This window comes from Microcebus murinus, chromosome 16 (genome assembly GCF_040939455.1).
Source record: "Microcebus murinus isolate Inina chromosome 16, M.murinus_Inina_mat1.0, whole genome shotgun sequence".
Taxonomy (NCBI): Eukaryota; Metazoa; Chordata; class Mammalia; order Primates; family Cheirogaleidae; genus Microcebus; species Microcebus murinus.
The window spans coordinates 40,726,085-40,741,626 of NC_134119.1; the positions used below are offsets into that span (position 1 = coordinate 40,726,085).

The following is a 15,542-nucleotide window of genomic DNA, read 5'->3' on the forward strand; positions in this document are numbered from 1 at the left end:
GAGAAACATGGCAGGGGCCTCTGCAGGTTGTGAGTACCAAGGAGCGAGGATCATCGGGGCCCAACTTGGAGGGTGTCTACCACACTCATAAAATAAATAACATGGCCCTTCCCGTTTTCCCTGTTCACTGAACGGTTGGTTAACTTAATACATCCAGTTACTGCTCTTGGAGCACTGGTTGAAAGTAGTAAGGAATATTTTCTTAGTTCAATGACCTTCTCCAAGAAAGGATGGAATTACAGTATTTTATCTTTTTGATCATTATCTAATCAAGTGGTCTCTGCTAGAGTCCAGGAGCACAGAGCAATGTGGGGCAGAACTCTCTGGCTGCTCCTGCACCCCAGCAATCGATACTGTTACTAGTGCTCCGTAGGTCAAGAACTCCACCACCCTTGCCCGTCCTGGCCAACAGCACCTCATACACGTGATCCATTATGGCAATATTCTTACCTGCAAATGGAACAAATAGTGTCTTAAGAGAGAGAAGAAATGAAAGAGACTCAAAATCACCCCAGAAGGCAGCAAGCGGCCAACATTTTCGGAGAACCTGCCACGGCCCAGTAACATTGCTATTTGTTACGATGCATTCCCCAGTGCTCCAAACACTGCGAGAAACTGATTTGTATTGCCACCTCCCAGATAAAGGAATTGAGACTTAGGAGATAAAGTCACTTGTCCAAAGTCACAGAGCCAGTACCTTCAGATTCATGATGCAAGCTCAAGTCTGCCCAGCCCCCTAAGGCTCTTCCGTCCCCTCCTGTCTGTAGGAGGGAAGACTCATATCCAGACCTTCCCTCGCTGCCACCCACCCTACTCATACTCCCAGTGAATTACAGAAGCAGGATGCACAGAGATAAATAGCCTCATTTATTCATTCACTGCTCAACTGGCATTTCCTGAAAGCCTACTGTGTGCCGAGCCTTTCCCCAAGGTGGGTTTGGTGGAACCAAACCCTCAGCACAGAGTGCCCATCCATCCGAGTCCGGAGCAGAAAGGGAGCTCCCAGGCCAAACAGAGTAGATCTCCAGTGCCTCCTCCAGTGGCAGGAATCAGACTGTGAGAGAAATTCAGAGAAGAGCTTCAGTATAGGAACCAGTCAAACCATCTCCCCATTCTTCCCTTCCAAAGACCCCCCCAAGATGGAGCGAATAGCAAGGTGGTGGTCTAGTTGAAAGAGTCTTGGTGTCAAGAGACTGAGTTCAAGTCTCATTTTCACTGTAAAGCTCTAAACTCAGAGCACTGAACTAGATTATCCTCAAACTCCATTGATCCTTTGGGCTTTAACCCTAAACAGTGTGATGGAAATAACCTGAATAATAAATACTTAGTGCACATAGTGCTTCACAAAGCACTTTCAATTTCGTTATGTCCATTTTACAGATAAGGAAACTGAGACTCAGAAAATCCCTTGCCCAGGGCTCTCACCTGGAAAAGCTGGAATAGAATCAAAGCCACAGGTGACACTGGAAATCCTTGCCCTAAGGCTTAGGGAACAGTGCTCTGGGAGGACAGGGGAGCCAGACAGAGGCTCTGCTCGGGGTAAGGATCAGGAGTCCCTCTGCCACACAGCTGGACCTCCAGTGGGGTGAGGCTGAGAAGGGCTGGAGGAAGGAAGCTTGATCTGTCCCAGCCACCGGCTTACCTTTCACGGGGAAACTGCAGCTCTTCCCACACATACGCTTGCAGCACTTGAATTTATCCTGGCGCTGGCCATCACTCTCACAGAAATCGTAGGGGTTAACCAGCAGACAATGGCCATAGACCCACGGACACTCCCCAGGCTTCTCCTTCACTGATGAGAGCATGCCCTCAGGTCAGAGGCCTTGTACTTTAGACACCGGCCCCTGCTTCTTGGGCTGAGCCCCTTGCTCCAGCCTGAGTGGGGGCATCATCTCCTCCCCGTCCCCATCCCTGCCACCTCCTCCCTAAGGCACCCCCTGAAGGTGGCATCCGGCTCCCCTCCAACATCAGCCCCCCAGTCAATGCAGGTGCCCAGCTGTCTGGTGCTGGCAGGGTGGGACGCTTCCTACCGCCCGGCTACCTGAATGCCCTGATGATTACCTGGGACACCCCAGCCAAGTGGCTAACTTCCTGCCTGGTGCAGTGTGACTCCTTGACCCACTGATAAACTGGGCTCAACAAGTCTTAGAAAGGAGGAGGCCTGGCAGGACCCATCGTCCAGTCCCATCTCCCTGGATGCTGTGTCCTTGGGTCACTCCTCTCTGTCCAGCTCCCCCACCTGCTCACATGAGTTTGAGATCTTATGAGGATCCAGACATCTGATGCCACAATAATGAGAACAGCATTTCTTTGGCCCGGGACAAGTCCAGTCACTAGAGCACTCGGGTTCCTCTTTTTTAAAGCACGGGACAGGGATTTTAAAAGGGCACACTCCAGCTTTCACACCTTTTAAAGACAAGGTCCAGAGGTCAGGAGGGGGCTGGGGCCTGAGTAGCCGTCCTGACTCCTGGACAAAGCACCACTTTCCAGGAGGAGAGACCCTCACCTCAGTGGCTGTCCACTAAGTCCAAAGGGACATGCCCATCTAGTATCAGGGAAGACTGACAGGCTTGATTAAACTAGACACTTGGACAGGAGAAGTCTCAGACCTGGGAAAATAGCAGAGGGCTTCCAGGCAAGGTCTCCTGCCCGAGGGCAAAACAAAGATACACAAAGGCAGAGAGGAGAGCAAGAGAAATAAAGATAGAGCCAGCCTGAGAGATGTTGAGGACTGAGGCCACTGAAGAGCAGAAGCAGAGACAGAGGAGAACCAGGGAGAGACTGGTGACTGGAGAGTCACGGACAAGGTTGGAGAAGGGAGGGGAGGAGGGAGGAGCCTAAAGGAAGCACTTCCAGATGCTCGGAAGCCTTCAGGGAGACCATGGACATGTACTCCACCTTCTGGGAGGTCTCCTGACATAAGCTGAGAGATCAGAGCTAGAGAAGGGGACATACCCACACCACCAAGAGACCCCATCTCTGACCCTGCAGCTCAGGAGACTCCAACTCTTGACTTGGAAACCTTCCACAGCCCAACATGCCAGGGTTCCCAGCGCAAGAAGCACCACAAGGGGAAAGAGGCCACTAGACTTCATGTTGAAGGCAAGTGGCTCTGATGGCCAATGCCAAAGCTTGTTATTTATACTTTCACAGGTGGGCGTGGCCCCACCAGAACTTTCTTGGCCCCACCCAGTTGTTACTGCGTAGGCAGGAAGCTCAGCCAGAGACCAGAAATCCAGATGCCAAGGAGACTGTGGCTCTTTCTTGTTCCAGGCAAGACTGTGAGGCCCACAGAATACCCGAGAAGAAAGGGAAGGGACTGGCCTAGAAGGGTGTTAACAGGCTGATCAGGAGGCCATCTCAGGCGTCCATCTGAGCCCTGAACATCATGGGGTCCAGGCCTATTAGCCTTGTAGGTGGAGAAGGGAAGAAGAGGTCAGTTGCAAAGATGCTACCTGACTCGGACCTGAAACCAGACTTGTAGACGCCCAGCTGAGACTTTGTACGATACCTCCCAAGTTCTCACGCTCCTAAGTCTCTCAGGCATTGCGAAACTCTGCCGATCGCTCCATGCAATTTCCTTCTCAAAGGTACAGATGATGTGTCCCTTGACCAGCAGATATTTAGTGCCCTGCATTATCTGCCCCCATGGCGCTGTCGGTCCTGGCTGGCCTCAGCACCGGAGGGGAGCAGGGCCAATGTTGAGGAAAGTGCTCCAAAGCACACAGGCCCCTGAAGTGTGAGGTCCAGAGCAGGTGTCCCATCGCTCGGGTCTGAGCGAGGTGTGTGCCAGGTCTCTCTGTTCTGGCAGCAGATACCATCTTTACCCTCAGCTAAAATTCACTGATTTTAGCTAAAATGCAGTATGTTTCACAGTCTCAAAAGAAAAGAAAAGAACACTGAACTCTCTTTCAGCCTCTGGCAGGAGACCAGGTTCTCATGGCTCATGCTGCGTGAGTGAGGCAGCCCCTGCCTTTCTCTGGGCCTCAATTCCTCCACCTGTCCCAAGATGGAAACTGTGGCTCTGAGACACCATTTCGCCTTCCTTCCTCCCAGGCCAGAAACTCACCCCAGGAGCCTCGGCCAATTTTCTCACCTTTGCGCTTGCCTTTATAACTTAACCTAAAATGTGCCCTCGAATGAAACACACAAAATATCCCATAATGACCAAAGGGGAATGGGGACACAGAAGCCAGGAGTCCTGGGGAAGCAGCCCGGCGTGGTGGAGAGAGTGTGCCAAGAACACCACTGCGCTGAGACTGAGAAAGAGATGAGAACAGGGGACAGTGGGGTCATTCCCACACCTCTGGAGGGCCATGGGTGACAGAAGTGGCAGCCAGATCTCACGTTAGAGGCAAGCAGATGGCCTGACCACCCCTTCTTAGCATTTCTCCACCCAAGCAAGTTTGAATTTTACAAGCTTTGCATTTCCTCCCCAGCCAATCATCCTCGTCCTAATAAAACCTAGAAAGGTGGCCGGGCGTGGTGGCTCACGCCTGTAATCCTAGCACTCTGGGAGGCCAAGGCAGGCGGATCGCTCGAGGTCAGGAGTTTGAAACCAGCCTGAGCGAGACCCTATCTCTACCAAAAACAGAAAGAAATTAATTTACCAACTAAAATACATATATACAAAAAATTAGCCAGGCATGGTGGCCCATGCCTGTAGTCCCAGCTACTTGGGAGGCTGAGACAGAAGGATCGCTTGAGCCCAGGAGTTTGAGGTTGCTGTGAGCTAAGCTGATGCCATGGCACTCTAGCCAAGGCAACAAAAGTGAGACTCTGTCTCAAAAACCAAAAAAAAAAAACCTAGAAAGGTGAACTGTCCTTTTAGGCTCACATTCACATGGGTTGGGGTGGTCAAGCAGACTCTGGGCAAGGGTGAAAACTATCCTACCCATCAAAGCAGCAGCAGGAGGAAATAACCGACAGTGGTAGATCTCAGGTGTCTGCCTATGAAATCCCGTCTAAAGAGATGGTTGGTGTGCAGATCAGGGTTCTGCAATTTATTCCTTCAAAGGCTGCGTTTCTGTCTCCCTTGGGCAAGGCATCCATGTAGCCTAAGGTTGATGAAATAGAGGCTGTGGTATATCATTAGGAAATACTTTAAAGGAGATCACTTGAGGCCACGAGTTTGAGACCAGCCAGGGCAACATAGCAAGACCCTGTCTCTTGAAAAATTTTTATTTTAAAAATTTCATTTTAAATTAGCTGGGGGCGGTGGCCTATGCCTATAGTCCTAGCTACTTGGGAGGCTGAGGAAGGAGAATCACTTGAGCCCAGGAATTTGAGGTTGCTGTGAGCTATGATGACACCACTTGCCCTCTAGCCCAGGCAACAGAGTGAGATCCTATCTCGAAAAGAAAAGAAAGAAAAGCAAAACTGTAGCAATCTGGTAAAACAAAAGGAAAAATAAGTCTTGGACAGTAAGAAACTGCCAACATGACTACGTATGGAAGAAAACAAGGAAAAGAAAAACTGAATTATTATTATTAAACTATAGAACAGAACTAGAATCAGCCTGGGAAAATATTTCCCCAAATCACTAGAATCCACCTCCTTTTGCCTGGATCCTGCAAACATGACAGACTCTGAAACCAGCCAGCCCTGGGTTCGATATGGCCTGGCTTCACCATTTAAGAGCTGTGTTACTTTAGACAATTATTATAATCACCGTCGTTAATATTTATTGGGAAAGCACTTACTGAGCCAGTCACAGTATTAAGTGCTTTGCATGTTGTATAACACTTAGCCCTCACACAAAACTTGGTAGGGCTTGGTAGATACTAATGCCATCTCATTTCACAAATGAGAAAATGAGTCTCAGAGAAACTCCCCTTGCAGCATGACAGGAGGTGGCAGGATCTGGCGTGGCCATGGCATACAACGCCTTGGTCATCACCACCACTGGAGAGTTCTGTGTCCAAGCCAGGGGTCAACATGAGAGCATCACTATGAGGGAATCTCTGTGACCCAAGCAGAGCAGGGTGCCTGAAAGATAATGGAGGTCTCACACCTGACAGTATCACTTCTGGCCTCCAAGGCCCCGTGGTCAGCTAGAGAGACGACATGCTGATGATACTGGACTCGGGTTACCGAGCTGGAATCCCAGCTCTCCACCATTTGATGTAGAACTTATCATTTCTCTGGGCCATTTTTAAGATTAGAGCATTGGAACAGATTCTGATCCTTCCAGGCCCCAAGCCTGGGATTCTAGCTGAGATTTGACCTTAAAGAGCCAACCTTTCTGAAGAATAATCCTAGAAATAGACACTGTGCATGCACCCAGAGCCTCACAGTGGACCAAGCACTTTGACATCCCATTTTAAGGAGAAGGAAATGGAACCTCAGAGAAGTAAGCCCACTTGCCCAGGCTAACACAGCAAGTCCGTGGCACAGTGAGGTGCAAACCCAAGTCTTCAGAAGTCAGCTCTCTGCTGCTTCATTCTAGTCCCTCCAAGAGGACTTCATTCCCAGGCCCAGGGTTGGAGCTTCTGATAGAAGCACTGCCCAGATGATCTTGTGGGGGGAAAAACAAAAAACAGCCTGAAATATGCAAGAACTGAGAGTGCTAACTAAACCAATATGTGTTATTTTCACGTGCAATTTAATCAAGGGCTCAAATTACAGCTCCCAGAAGATTCTCTCTACTCCACTTCCCTTCATGTTGGCTTCAATCTTAGGCTCTCTCCAGGTGTTTGTAATAAGGCTATAGCATCTTCTACCATCTTCTCAAATTCAAGTCCAATAAGTACTTCTGAGTAAGACAACTGATTAAAATTGACTAGAATTAAATCTTCAAACCAATGACTGGGGTCAGGGAAATGGGACATGCCAATTAGTTTAAGCCAAAGCCATAGCACTCATCACTGTGTGAAACCACCAAATGCAATGCAGTTTTCCAGAGTAGGAAAGGGAGTGGGTAATTTAGGGGTATAGCTAAATTAGGGGTAAATTAGGATATAGCTACCAGAAAAAGGGCAAAATGGATGCTCAGTCCTAAAAACAGCAGTGTCCTCTATAGTCTAGCCCTTTTTGGTTACTGAAATCTATAAAACTATAAATTTTCATTCAAATACTTTCCAAACCACCAACACCTACATAACATGCACTCAACCTCCCTCCCAAAGAAAGACAACAAAATGTCTCCCCTGGCACCACATTCATCCTCAGCTCTAGAATCTGGATGAAAGCAGCTCTGTGGATGGCCACATGCAGGAGACTGAAACAGGACCTGCACCTCTCACCTCTCACCAAAATCAACTCACCATGTATAACAGACTTAACCCTAAGGCATGAAACTATAAGAATTCTCGAAGAAAATGTTGGAAAAGCTCTTATAGACATTGGCCTAGGGAAAGAATTAATGAAGAAGACCCCAAAGGCAATCACAGCAACAACAAAACTAAATAAACCTGATCAAATTAAAAAGCTTCTGCACAGCCAAGAGAGCTATCATGAGAGCAAACAGATAACCTACAGAATGGGAGAAAATATTCACATGCTATACATCCCATAAAGGGCTGATAACTAGAATATATAGAGAACTCAGGAAAATCAACAAGAAGAAAATCAAACAAACCCATTAAAAAGTGGGCAAAGGACATGAACAGAAATTTTTCAGAAGACAGACTCATGGCCGAAAAACATATGAAAAAATGCTCAACATCTCTAATCATCAAGGAAATGCAAATCCAAACCACAATGAGATATCACTTAACTCCAGTGAGAATGGCTTTTATGGAAAAGTCCCCAAACAATAAATGACTCCTGTCCCTGAAGCTCATGTCTCTGTCTGGTTGATTCCCTCGCTTGTACTCACAAATACCATCTGCTTTGCCGTCCACTGGTATCGGGGGAGGAGAGAGTAGGGGGTCTCTGACTCCCTTTTTGTGTTAGAGGCCCCTCCTCTCTGCCTCACTTTATCTCCCTCTTTGCCTGTGGATTTGTATGTCTCCACTCTAGACGTGATCTCCTCCTTGAGGGGGAAAACTTGTATCAGTTTTGTTCTTTATTGGCACTAGTAAACAGTGGGTCTCCATAAATGTAAGTAGTAAATTCTATGAGTTTAAGAACTGTGTCTATGTGGCTCTTTGCTGTATCCCAGTGCTTAGCCTGACACAGAAAATCAATTTAGTGAATGGATGAGCCATGGAATAAATGAATGACTTGGTGCATGAACCTAGGAAGAGGCCGTCAGTGGCTGTCTATTCATCTCCAGTCCTCCATAGTTTTCCTGAAGTGAAGGACCTTAAGACCAGAAGCTCCAAGAGACTGGCTAACGTGCAGTAAGGGTAGTAGTAGCAGATGTTTAAAAAAGAGAGAGAGAAAGAACCCAAACACTTGTGCAGATGGGCTGAGAAAAGAATGAAAACACAGGAGGGTCAGAGTCCAGTCATCCCTGTTGGTCTAGGGGCAGCCGTGCACTTTGAGAGGGAGGCTGGGTGTTCAACTCCTTCCCTTTTAAGCTTCCTTTGGTTTGAACTTGGCCATTCATCCAGGTTGGATTCTTCTCAGCAGTTCTGGAGAGATGGAGAAATGTGGCCGTCCTCGGAGAAGAAATCAGCAGTAAAGAAGGCCAGAGAATGCAGGGATGGGCATAGCTAGGATCCGGGGGCAATCACGGCAAATGTCTGAACCTGGAGTAGAAGCCAGAGAAATACAACGGTGGCAAAAGCATCCGAAACCTCCCTGCCCAAGAAATGATTTGTGATGGGGTCAGATTTAAAACCAAGACTAGTTAGGAGGGAAGCAGAGTGCAGGACATGGATCTTGCTGGTGCAGACCGTGGCAGGGGCAGAATGGGTCTCCAGCAGGCATCTTCCTGAACTGGGGCCAAGGCAATGTGACTCAGCGGAAGGAAGTTTCCCCAATACCCAGTGTACAGCCTCCTCCTTCAGCCCTTCTAGTGGTTTTACAGGAAACATCATCCTGATAATAAATCACTTTCTGCTTAAACTAGCTAGAGGAGTTCCTGATTTTGCAGCTGATCCTTAACCCATGTGGAGGATAAGAGAGATGCAGGGGCTTGCCTGAGGTCAAGGATGGCAGCAATGACGTTTAAACCCAAGACTCTTTACAGATGTGGCCTCCTGCTCCCCACCCCCAAGCAGCCTTCACTCTCAGGACTCTGATCAGAGGGGACTGGGGTAAAAGGAATTCTTGGGGCGATCTTGCAGGCTCCTGTTTTAATTGCTCCCTCTTCACCCCATTGGTGAAGAAGGCGTTTCTGACCTAGGGTTATGAGCACAGCCAAACACATGCCACCCAACGCTGGACGGATGAGACAAACATCCCAGCCTTGGAGAGGAGGATACTGCATGCCACACAGGGCCAAGCAGGGCTCGCACCTGGGAACAGAGTGAAAAACCAGGGGCTGCAGGAGGCAAGACTTACAGTATTGTGAGTGTAGGGTGTGCTCTGCTTTCCACCGGGGGATATGATTGACTAATTCTGCAGGCTGGAAGGGAACTGAACCCCCCCACACACATTCAGGAATAAGCAGGAACTGTGTTCCCTTGATAAGGAGGTTGCTTTGCTAGGGCACTTTATTTGTAAGAGTAGAATGGGGAAGGAAACTCAAGGTTAGAATATTCCAGGTGCCCCCTAATTTTATCAGATGTCAAAGCAGCAGATAAGATTGAATCTAAATTTTGGATTTTGGACTATAGCTCCTTGGGCGAAACTGCTGAGGTGGTGGAAGAAAGTGTTGAAGTTAGAAATGCTAGTCAGATATCCCCCAAAGGAATAAACAGGCAAGCGACGTCTTACCCATGGCCCAGGGCACCAGAGGTTGTGGCCATAAGAAGGGGGTTATGTGAGGTCAGCCTTTCCTGGATCTTTCACAGTGGAAGAAGTACAAGCTTTTCCATATATGCCCTTAGCACTGGCCTTTCTTCTCACAGTTGTTTAGGGGTTTGAGCATCACATACTGGTACTTCCAGGCCTTCATTGCAATAGGGGAGGGCAAAGCCATGGGTCATCCCTGTCACTATGCCCCTGCCCCACCACTTCCTCCTGGTGCAGTAGAGCCTGAGGACTGCCTTCAGGAATAAGCAGCCACTCTGTGGGCCAATGCTAGACTTTCCCTGGCAATGTCACCCACACCTTGACTCGGCTTCAGGTCTGCTTGCTTCCAATCAATGCCACGGACTTGTAACCAAAGCCAAGTTTCTTGTTGTATAGGTGTTAATTTATTCACTCTTCTCCACACATGATGTATGCTTGTGATCTGATCACTCCCATCTTTCTTCAAATCTAGAAAATTGTCCCCTGTTACTTCTTTAAATGTCCCCTATAATTTTCTTTTCCCTCATTCTAGATGAGGGATTGGGTTCCAGTTGGATATATTTATAACCTCTTATTTTTTCCATACCCATCTGTTCTTGATTCATATCTGCCTGGTTTTATTTTATAACCTCTTTTATGGATGTTAAAAAACATGGATGGATGTTTATGGAACCTCTTCTCTTTTTCATGGATGCTATTCCTTTTAGCCACTAAGGGTCTTAAAATTCTCATTTCAAAATGATGTTTGCAATGAGGCTGTCATTTGCATTCTCTCTGGAGTGAACCCATCTCCTTATTTTTAAGTTTGTCGGTTGTTGTTTCAAGAGGTCTTTAATCAAGATGCCTTTTATAAGCCTGGAACTTATGATATTAATCAGACTTCTTAAAAAAAAAAAAAAAAAAAAAAAAAAAAAAAAGCCTGGAACCTCCTAACACTAACAATAAAACTACTTTTCTCAGTATTGGTTTAAAAATAAAAATAAATTAAGAGTATAACAATTGTGCAAGTTATACCAAGACCAGTGTACATTTCTCAGAAACATAAATTTTACAAGTTGCAACAAAAATAACATGAAATGATTACAAAACATGAGACATTTCTCTCTGTGCATATTGTGCCAACTGGCTAGTTTGTTTAATGTTGCTAAACAGAAAAGGACCTGCCTATGGAACCTGCCTCAAGGGACATATTGGAATTAAAATAGGTTTTACCACAACCGATCATTTGCACATCAAGAGAGATTAGGGAAGGGAACAGAACACCTTCCTTCTTAAAAATAAAGTTATAGGCCTTGCGTGGTGGCTCACACCTGTAATCCTAGCACTCTGGGTGGCCAAGGCAGGCAGATCGCTCAAGGTCAGCAGTTCGAAACCGGCCTGAGAAAGAGCAAGACCCTGTCTCTACTAACAATAGAAAGAAATTAATTGGACAACTAAAAATATACAGAAAAAATTAGCCAGGCATGGTGGTGCATGCCTGTGGTCCCAGCTACTTGGGAGGCTGAGGCAGGAGGATCACTTGAGCCCAGGAGACTGAGGTTGCTGTGAGCTAGGCTGACGCCATGGCACTCTAGCCCAGGCAACAGAGTGAGACTCTGTCTCAAAAATAAATAAATAAATAAAGTTATATTAAAAACTCTCTATGCACCTTCTCACCATTACTACCCACCCCCATAAAAATGCACATCTGTTTGGATTTTTAGAAAATAAAAAGAAATCTACCAAACAGAGGACTAGAATCAGTGTGGTGATGACTGAATAGTGTTTTGGGAACAGACTTTAGGGCAACAGAAAAACAAGTCAGAAGGTATCTTGATTTTCTAAAACTTGGGCTTTGTGGCTTGTATTAAATTAGCCAAAATTAGCTCTAGCTTAAGAAAAGATTCTCCCTTGGTTTTGTCAACTGCCTAAAACAGCTCACTTTTCTAACATTGTTTTTATGCATATGTTGTTGCATAAGGTATGCTTATGCATATATGCTATTATGTATATATTTTTTATTAATTTAGTTTGCAGACTTACCTAGAATAGAAAGTTTTTGTTTCCCTTCTCTGTCCCCACCCTTCTTGGTCCATGCATAGTGTTTTGTTTTGTTTTGTTCTGAGACATCATCTCGCTTTGTCACCCAGGCTGGAGTGCAGTCGCATGGTCATAGTTCAGTGCAGCCTTGAACTCCTGGGCTTGAGTGATCCTTCTGCCTCAGCCTCCCAAGTAGCTGTGGCCCACGTGAGCCGGCAGGATCCCAGGTCCTGCCCAGCACTGTGAGTGACTTAACATGCAAACCTGAGCAAGTTACTCTCCCTCTTCAGCCCTTGAGCCTTCCCTTCTGCAAAATGGGAGTAACTGCATTGCTTTGTCTTCCTCCGGCGTGGCTGTGTGGCTCTGTGGAATTAAGAACAATGAATGGGATATCGCTTCATGAATTACCTGAAACATTAGTCACTGTGATTGTTGGTATCATCATCACCATCATCATCGCTGTTGTTCCTCAGTCCCCACACCAGCTGTCCGCCAGGCCGTGTCTCCTCCTGCCCTTCCAGAACGCAGCTGGGTGGAGAGTGGAAGGTGGCCCAGCACTCACACCAGCGCCACCCCCGCCCCCCGCCACTCCTCCTTTCCTCCATGACCCTCAGCCTTTGGCAGCTGGCAAAGAATCAAGGGAGAGCCCCCACTTTCACTCTACATGGTCTCCCCATGACTGACCACCCTGACCAAGTGGGAAGGGCCTCGGACATCAAGATGACTCCTGAGTGGTTTGGGTCCCATCTCTTCCCTCTCTGACCTCAGTTGCCTTATCTGTAGAATGAAAGTGATGACACTAACCTCACAGTGTTGTCATGAGAATTACCTGGCATCGTGTAGGATGAAGAGCCCACACAGTCCCTGGGACACAAGAAGTGCTCAGTACACACGTGTGGCCTTGGCTGCCTGGAATCCCACCTTGAACAGGACCCCCTTTGGCTCAACCCTTCCTTTCCTCCTTCCAGTGCCAGTACCCCTGGGAGGGGACAGCTAGTCGGTCCCTGAAGGTATCGGAGGTTGTGCAGACGTTGCCTCCTCTCTGAAGTAACATCCCAGCACTGCAAGGACAGGCCTGGCTTTCAGGGAGGGGACTGAGCATAAGGGAACCAGGCTGGCTGCCCCTGCCCATCCCCCCCCCCCCAGTCACCCACGACTTCCACCCTGGCCCTCTGAGCTCTCTGTTACTCTGAAATCTCTGGCCAGTCATGCCTTGCTCAAGCAGGCAGAAGTTCACACCTGGCACTGTATGACACTGTGGACTGAGGCCACCTCCCACCCAGCTGTGTACCTGTGTGCAGGGGGGGGAGTCAGAGGAAAGGGTCCCAAGGGCCAGGCAGGAGGCTCGGAGCAGCATGTCATCATATTCGCCTGTGTAGTACAGTAGCTGTGAGTTACCCAGATACTCATCACTAAGGGATGATGACATGAAATGTGGTGCCAACTTAGAGTAGAATACTATGCAGCCCTTAAAAGAATGAAGCAGGGTGTGGTTAGAGTTCTTGGATGCAAGCAACAGACACATCAAGCCTGGTTGATATCCAAGAAACCGTTTCACAGCTCTAGAAAGCACCATTCACACTGTGTTCCATGTAAGTACCCTCCTCTTGCCATGCCTTTTGAAATTATGCAGCTTGGAAGCTTTGCAAGGATATCAGGTAGTTCATAGAAATAATGATCAGACACAAAAAAAAGTCAGCCAAGGTCATCAGCAAGAAACATCTGGTTAGGATGCCACCAGTGCACTCGCAACATCATCACCAACATACAGGACATCCCAACTCTTCCTGTACCTTTGGCTTATTCCCCCAAGATTCATATTCCCACAGGGAATGTTATTATCCCCATTTTACAGATGAGAAAACTGGATCCCTTTTGACCAAGGCACAGAGAAGTTAAGAAACTTGCCTAAGATCACACAGCTAGTGGCACTGCTGGGTTTGAATAGGCAGGCTGACTCCCACATCTGCCTTCCCAACAGCTGCACTGTCATGCTCACATTCTAGCATCCAAGGAGTCAAAAAAGGAGTACCTGGCTCCCATAGCCTCCCAAAAAGACCCATGAAGAATTCCCCATTAGGAAGGATGGTCATGGCTGGGCGCGGTGGCTCACGCCTGTAATCCTAGCACTCTAGGAGGCCGAGGCAGGAGGATGGCTTGAAGTCAGGAGTTTGAAACCAGCCTGAGCAAGAGCAAGATCCCATCTCTGCTAAAAATAGAAAAAATTAGCCTGGTGTGGTGGCGCACCTATAGTTCCTTGGGAGGCTGAGGCAAGGGGAACACTTGAGCCCAGGAGTTTGAGCCCAGGAGCCATCATCCTAGGCTGATGCCACAGCACTCTAGCCTGGGTGACAGAGCAAGACTCTGTCTCAAAAAAAAGGAAGGATGGTCACATACAGGGTAGATATAAAACAAGAAACAGCCTCTACCTGTCAATTGACACATCCAGCCATAGGAAAATATGATGCAGAGATAGCAGTAAGTAAAAAAAGCAAGTTGCAGGTAATGTATAAAAAAAAAAGACAATTGTAAAAATACATACTGAAATTGCTAATATTCACATAGTGCTTCCAATGTGCCAGACACTAATTGCTTTATTCTAAGTAATTTATTTAATCCTCACAACAATTCTATGAGATTGGTGCTATTATTAACCTCATTTTCTGGATGATGAAATGGAGGCAACTTGTCCAACTTATTCGACAAATATGAAGCAAACCTGGGATTCAAAACCAAGCATACTGGCTTCAGAGCACTGCACTAGCTGCCTCCATACACACAGGAAACGTCTGGAAGGAATCACACAAAAAAACATTGTTCTGTGGTTATTTCTAGGGAATGGGATTAAGGGGCGGAAGGGGATTTTTTTTATTTGATACCTTCTGTGCTATTTGTTTTATTTTAACAATGAGCCCGAGTGGCCTGTATAATAAAAAAAAAAATTAATACAAAGGGTTTTATTTACTAGAATTTTTTATATATTTTTTTTACTTTTCTTATTTTTTTTATTTTTTTGAGACAGAGTCTCACTCTGTTGCCTGGGCTAGAGTGCCGTGGCATCAGCCTAGCTCACAGCAACCTCAAACTCCTGGGCTCAAGCAATCCTCCTGCCTCAGCCTCCCGAGTAGCTGGGACTACAGGCATGCGCCACTATGCCCAGCTAATTTTTTCTATATATATTAGTTCACCAATTAATTTCTTTCTATTTTTAGTAGAGATGGGGTCTCGCTCTTGCTCAGGCTGGTTCTGAACTCCTGACCTTGAACTATCCGCCCACCTTGGCCTCCCAGAGTGCTAGGATTACAGGCGCAAGCCACCGTGCCGGGCCACTAGATTTTTAAAAATCTGTGTATATGGAGTTCGAAATTAATCCCACCTGAGGGGGAGGAGGGCTAGAGAGCACAGTGAACCATCAAGGAATCTGTCTTGAGTTGGAGGTTGGGGGACAATTTGTTGCAGGGGCGGGGGGCGGGAGTGCTGACAATGAGAGTGAGGAAGAGGAGGTGACTGCCACCATTCCTGATAGTGGTTCTTAAACTTCCGTGTGTGTCACAACCACCCAGTGGGTTTGTGGAGACACAGGTTGCTGGGCCCTGTCCCCAGGGTCCAGGGTGGGGCCCAAGAATGCGCATTTCTAGCATGGTCCCAGGTGAGGTCGCTGCTGCTGGTCCTGGACCACACTCAGAACCACGGCCCTGCCCTTCTGTAGTGGGCAGCATCTTACAGTTTAGGAAGCA

At 47.3% G+C, this 15,542-nt stretch overlaps 1 protein-coding gene across 1 annotated transcript; it reads right to left on the reverse strand.

Annotated features, from left to right (window-relative positions):
- Positions 1–1,049: 1,049 nt before the first annotated feature.
- SLPI (secretory leukocyte peptidase inhibitor) lies at positions 1,050–3,095 on the reverse strand. The gene is made up of 4 exons (XM_075993416.1): positions 3,022–3,095; positions 2,248–2,417; positions 1,643–1,792; positions 1,050–1,054 (listed from the first exon to the last, which is right to left on the reverse strand). Exons 1-4 carry the CDS (start codon positions 3,093–3,095, stop codon positions 1,050–1,052), a joined length of 399 nt encoding a protein of 132 aa, XP_075849531.1.
- Between the last annotated feature and the right edge of the window lie 12,447 nt (positions 3,096–15,542).